General features: G+C 41.2%; 1 protein-coding gene across 3 annotated transcripts in view; it reads left to right on the top strand.

Moving 5' to 3' along the window:
- Positions 1-2,945: 2,945 nt before the first annotated feature.
- The window catches only part of LOC139135640 (ATP-binding cassette sub-family C member 9-like), a 40,355-nt gene continuing 37,748 nt past the window's right edge, over positions 2,946-5,552 (top strand). For all 3 annotated transcript variants that reach the window (XM_070703143.1, XM_070703142.1, XM_070703144.1), the window contains exon 1: positions 2,946-3,556. In XM_070703143.1, coding sequence (XP_070559244.1) covers positions 2,978-3,556 — 579 coding nt within the window. In that variant the 5' untranslated portion in view covers positions 2,946-2,977. The remainder of the gene's footprint in view (positions 3,557-5,552) is intronic.

Here is a 5,552-nt window from a genome sequence, read left to right as displayed (position 1 = left end):
TGCAGCAAAATATATTTCATTGAAAATGTAACCACAACAAAAAAAATTACATTAAAAGGAAATAATGTCAACACAAGTGTTTTGGCACAGATCTCACCCTATATACATAATTACGTACGCGCGCATCATAAACTTACCCCAATTTGAATGTTTCAGCTGGTCGCTCACTACCTGTAGCCAATCGCAGCATCGCTACTTTCTAGTGTAGGCCTGCGGCAGCCATGTTGCGAAAGTATCGATTCTGGTTCACGACTGCCCCCTCCCCCCACTCTTTGTGAGAGGGCCAACCGCCGCGCACCTATCTTCGCTTGCTAAGGTCTCTTGTCCAGGCAGTTTAATGCTTCCCGAAAACAGGTGGTCAATGAGAAGTAACGGACCCGTGTGAGCGGACGATGCCGCGCACCTTACCACAAGCGACTGTGCTTCAAATACATCACCACAGAGCTCTATTTACACCTAACTCCGAAGGTGCACTCACATAAACGCCGTGGGTGTCCACACGAATCGATCCTCCGAGACCAGGCCGAGGGGCGATGGCTATCATGTGGCAAACCACAGACAAGGAGAAGAACAGGTATTGTTCAAGGTGTGAAGCGGTTGCTTAACCCTCGCCATGTACGCCTCACCACAGGTAGCCCTCGAATCTGCTTTCCGAGGATTTCCGAACAGGCAGCCTTCGGCAGTTTCCGGATTTTCGCCGATAAGCGAAAGTATTTTCCGAAAAGTTCGTGCTGTTGTTGTCGTTTAGTGCTGAACGGAAGTGGCGTGCCTGGCGATAATGGGAGAAAGTTTGAGCTTCTGGGAGGCTAGTAAGACGATTTTCAAAATTCCTCCAACATTTTTATGAATATATAACAAGTGTTTAAACCAAATTCGTAAGTCTTCTATCGATACTGTCAGATTTTACCCAATGTTTTACGATCAGTCACATCGTCTCTTACAAGTCATGGGAGGAAGAGTGTATGAAACTGCTGGCTTGTTATGTTTCGATTGACGTGAAGCATTGTTTCGGCCCTTAGAGCAACGACAGACAGTACGATAACTTACTTGTCAAAATCACAAGCCCGGTGCGTCGCCTATGATTTAACAGATCGGTTTTGTTTCCTCTTTGCCAGAGGTAAATTCAAGGCATATTGGGTGTTTACTTCCGTGTCAAAACTGCCTTATTCACGTCTGCAAACGAAAGTAATCGTACTGTCTGTCGGCATGACATCAGTTCCAAGCTGGTCTACAACTTGATATTTACAACTTCCCATTGTTTTTTTCTGAAAAGGACAGATCAAAATCACCGTCAAAGCTAAGTAGTTCGTCATTTTAAAGTTCGATTTCAAGCTCGTCACGAAAAAAGGAGGCCTTGCTGACTGACGCACCTATCTATTATGGTTTGTGTTGGTGTTTGTATCGAAATAGGGCCCACGCACAGCACTGTGGGAAATCTCGTCCTACTATTCGCATAATCTCGTTTAATTATCAATTATGCACGAATTCTCCGAGAAGATTGACACCTGTGAAGCTCATTTTTATATGAAGAGGCCATACTTTATTGAGACAACCATGACGTCACACGGCGTGCCGCGTTTCTTGTCTGTTGTTATTCCTGTCTGTAGGCAAACTCATCATTTAAATGCTCAGTTGTGTAGTTTCATAAAAACAAAAGGCGTTATAATTTCAAAAAGATACAAGTCCACTTTGATACTTATGAATTAGAACGGTTATCAATTATGCTAACAATTACGCAATGCAAGTTTGCAAACCATATACTTAGATCTTCTGCTGTCATAGATATCACATAAAACATGCTCAATTCGAACAATTACCTTGTTCATATCCCGCTCAGTCTCTTCAAAACATCAACAGCGCTTAATAACATCGCATGGTTTGGTTCTTTTTATTCTTACTGAGTCACATACTTGGCAAGTTATTGTGCTCGCAATAAGCTGTGTCCATAAAGTGGTCATTAACGCATTCAGCATTAAGTGTTGTACAATGTTGATCTCACTCAGCCAAGGAAATTTCAGAAAAATCGACGAATTGTCGAATCAGGTGAAGCGTCCTTGCGAGTCCTGCCGATTAGAAGATCAAAGTGTCAGTTCACGAAACACGAAGTATCACTTTAGAGTCAGCCTTGCCAAGAATACCGCCGCTAGTTCAGATGCAGCCAACGAGCAATGCAATTTTGAAGGAGTCCTTATTATGATAAGCTATGTGCAGGACATTAATGTGAACTAATTTTAAGTCGAGAGCGTAATTAATTAGCTGTTCATAATTTGCCCTCCAACTGAAAATTTTTCGACTAATCCTCCCACACTCGAACTGCATTTATACCCACTGTCCACATTTTTTGCCTCTTTCCCCCGCAACATGTGAATTGTGAAGCTTCCCTGCCATGTAGCGAAAAAGTCTTGTCGATTTCTCCTGCCCTGGAAAAAGTACCCTTAAAATTTTATCATTTCCCTGCAGACATGAAGCCCCCCTGCCTTGTGATGATAAAACATTTCGATTTTCCTCATATTTAGTTTTATAAACAGGCTCAACTTCCCCTGTTCCCGTTGTACAAGTAACTTCCACTCTCCTCGTTTTTTCAGCAATCCCAGTCCTCAGGCCAATCAAACGATATCTGCCCTGTCCGACAATAAAAAAACTAAAATCTGCTCCCTGCGAGCTAAAATATATCTCCTGCCGAAGCAAAATTAGAATTTCCCTTGCCCTCAAAAATTTGCAACCGTAATAGCTTTTTCGGTGAATAGCTCCGTTTGCTACTTGACTTAAACGAAGTGTATCGCTGTAGTGGTCATGTCATGTCAACTTTGTCCAGAATGTCCTAGCTATAGTGCGCCAAAGAGGGCGCTGGTATTATGAGCGCCCTCGAGCGACAGATCCCCTTGTCTGTTCTAGGGCAAGAAATTTGACGCCCTGCCGCAGCACATATATAAATACATATTTTGACAACCAATGCAGCCTCGATGCATGGGCTACAATGGCATCGTCTAAACAAACTTTATGGATTTTAGATGTGGTCGATAATGCCACTCACTGCCGCCAAAGTCAGCAAAGTCTCGATGCTTTCTATTGTGGAATACATCTGTGCTTTCTTCTTCTCCTGTGTTCAGTGCTGATCATATTTGGATGTTTCACAAGCTTACGAAGCTATTCATCGAACACCCTATTACCCTATCCGGGACACAAAAGAAAATGGATATTGTCCATTTTCTTGATTTTAGTGTTACTCTGTGACGTTGGTGAAGGTATTTTAACAGATCTGACCAGGAACCCTGAAACACAACCTCATCTGTATGTACCTCAGCTGTGTGCACTGCTCTCTGGACTGATAAGTTTGGTGTACTATAACCACGTGGAATATTGGAATCGACCTCATTTGACCTGGTTGTTGGTTTTGTACTGGCCTTTCGCTATTGCTACTGACGTTGTAAGATTAATCAAACAAACAGATGAAGTTGGATTTTACCCTTCGATTATGAGACTTTATATCGTTGTTTCGTGCATTATAGTATACATTTGCTTACTCTTCTTAGAAGTTAACGTGGTGAGAACGAAGGTAAGAATCTACATTCAGACCCATTGCTTGTATCTTGATGTAGCCTGATCAAATCGCCGGGAGTGGCGGAGCTAGGGGGAAGCCAGCGTACCAAATAGTACAATATTAGCGAGGAGCTAACGTAGCATAATCACTTTTGAATTGAGCGAACTTTAAATTCCGTAGAAGGAATCGTCATGTCAATATATTCATTTAATCATATTGCAACCTTTTCGTAAAGTTGCATTTAATTTACATATTACCCTTGATATCATTTGGGGGATGCAGGAGAGTATCCAGCCTCGCCTCGCAGGCTACGGGTACTGCCATGACTGCTGTTAATGCCACCTGCAAACTGCTGTTATCGGTCCACAAACCTTGCCTAGTGAAGCTGATAACAGGAGTGTGCAACTGAATTATCAAAGCTGGCTCGACATAAACCTGTCAGGCTAAAGATGAATTATGGATATGATGTTTACTAGACCAAGCCAAAGGAATGGGTAAGGGTTATTGGACTTTGGTCCCAATGGCTCGTGACTTTCGTAAATTTTCTTATCTCTACGTCTGATTTTCAACAAAAGCCTGAAAACAGTATGTCTGTGGTTAAATCACACTGGCTTCGTCATATGTAGAACCCCGGTGAAGTTTACGTTCAAATCATGTACAGAAAATGCGGATTGGGTCCAGTTGAGGCAAATTTGCGTTCGTTTACTTTTTCTGTATCATGCTCTAAAACACATACCTCTGCCCACAAGGGCTAGCGAGCAGTATATTTCTAACTTGTTAATTATGATAAAAACTAACTATTAAACGATTTTGTAACACGAACTGGATCGATGAAAGTACCACTTTCTGTAGTGTCTATGATCGAACTGCGTCATGGTGTACTTTCTTAACTATCGCTGTGTTTTACCTCAAACAAAATGGTCACTGGTAATCCACCGACGAACGTGAATCATTATCGCCCTGCTTAAAGAGAGTGACGACAGCTCATACGATAGCTTGGAGTCGTTTTGTCAGGTAATAATCGTCCATGTCGGTGAAATAACAATAAATAACTCATAGCGGGGAGAAGGTATGCACTGTTTTCTTTAAAATACTACACAGAGATAGTGACGGGTAGCGATAATAGGCACTGTCATACTGATATATTTCAAGTTTGTGGTACAAAAATGTGCACGGCAATTAACAGATATGGATTGCTGTCTTTGAAACACTACACAGAGATAGTTATAGGGAGCTATAATATTAGGCACACACTGACACGGTTCAAGGTTGTGTCACACAAGTGATCAATGTACAGAATTTATTTGCCATAAGTAACAGAACAATCATGACAATGTTTTGCTTGCTGGCCGCCATGCTCTGCTCTAATACAGAGTTACCTGTGCACTACTTGAACGCATTCAGAGCTGATGTCCTTTAACGCTTTTGAAACAAATGGATACACGTTTGTCTTTCGCCTCTGAACTTGAGTTACGAAATTTCGAAAACAAAAACGATTAAATCGACGCGCATATTTGTGCAGAATAGACATATTCCTGCATACCAACTTAAAACAAATCAGCCTAAGAGTGTCTTAGTCAGGGCTCTGAACGATGAAACAAAATGGCCACCTGGGAGACATCTTTGATCATATCGTGAACAAATTCATGAACATAAATTATGATCTTATAGTCTAATTTGTCTTTCTATCAATTTTTAAAGATATCGGTCAGAGCATTTCTGAGAAAAAACTTACCGACGGACGACGGGCGCATAAATGGGTGAATATGACCAAAGCCGGACCTACTTCAGACGGTTGTGAATTATTATTGCAACAAGACATTTTAACATTTCGCGATGGCCAAGTACTTGAAAATAAACTGTGAATATTTTCCATTACATTAATCATCGGTAGAAAGCTATGATAGCGAGACTTTTATTTCACATTAATGTTATTGTTGTATCAAAATTAAAAAAAGAACAAATATTTAATCAGACTTCTACCATTATAAAATCGATAGTTGCCGGATGT

This window comes from Ptychodera flava, chromosome 6 (assembly GCF_041260155.1).
Source record: "Ptychodera flava strain L36383 chromosome 6, AS_Pfla_20210202, whole genome shotgun sequence".
Lineage (NCBI taxonomy): Eukaryota > Metazoa > Hemichordata > Enteropneusta > Ptychoderidae > Ptychodera > Ptychodera flava.
Note: the sequence above shows the minus strand (reverse complement) of the source record. Positions and strands in the feature narration are given on the sequence as shown.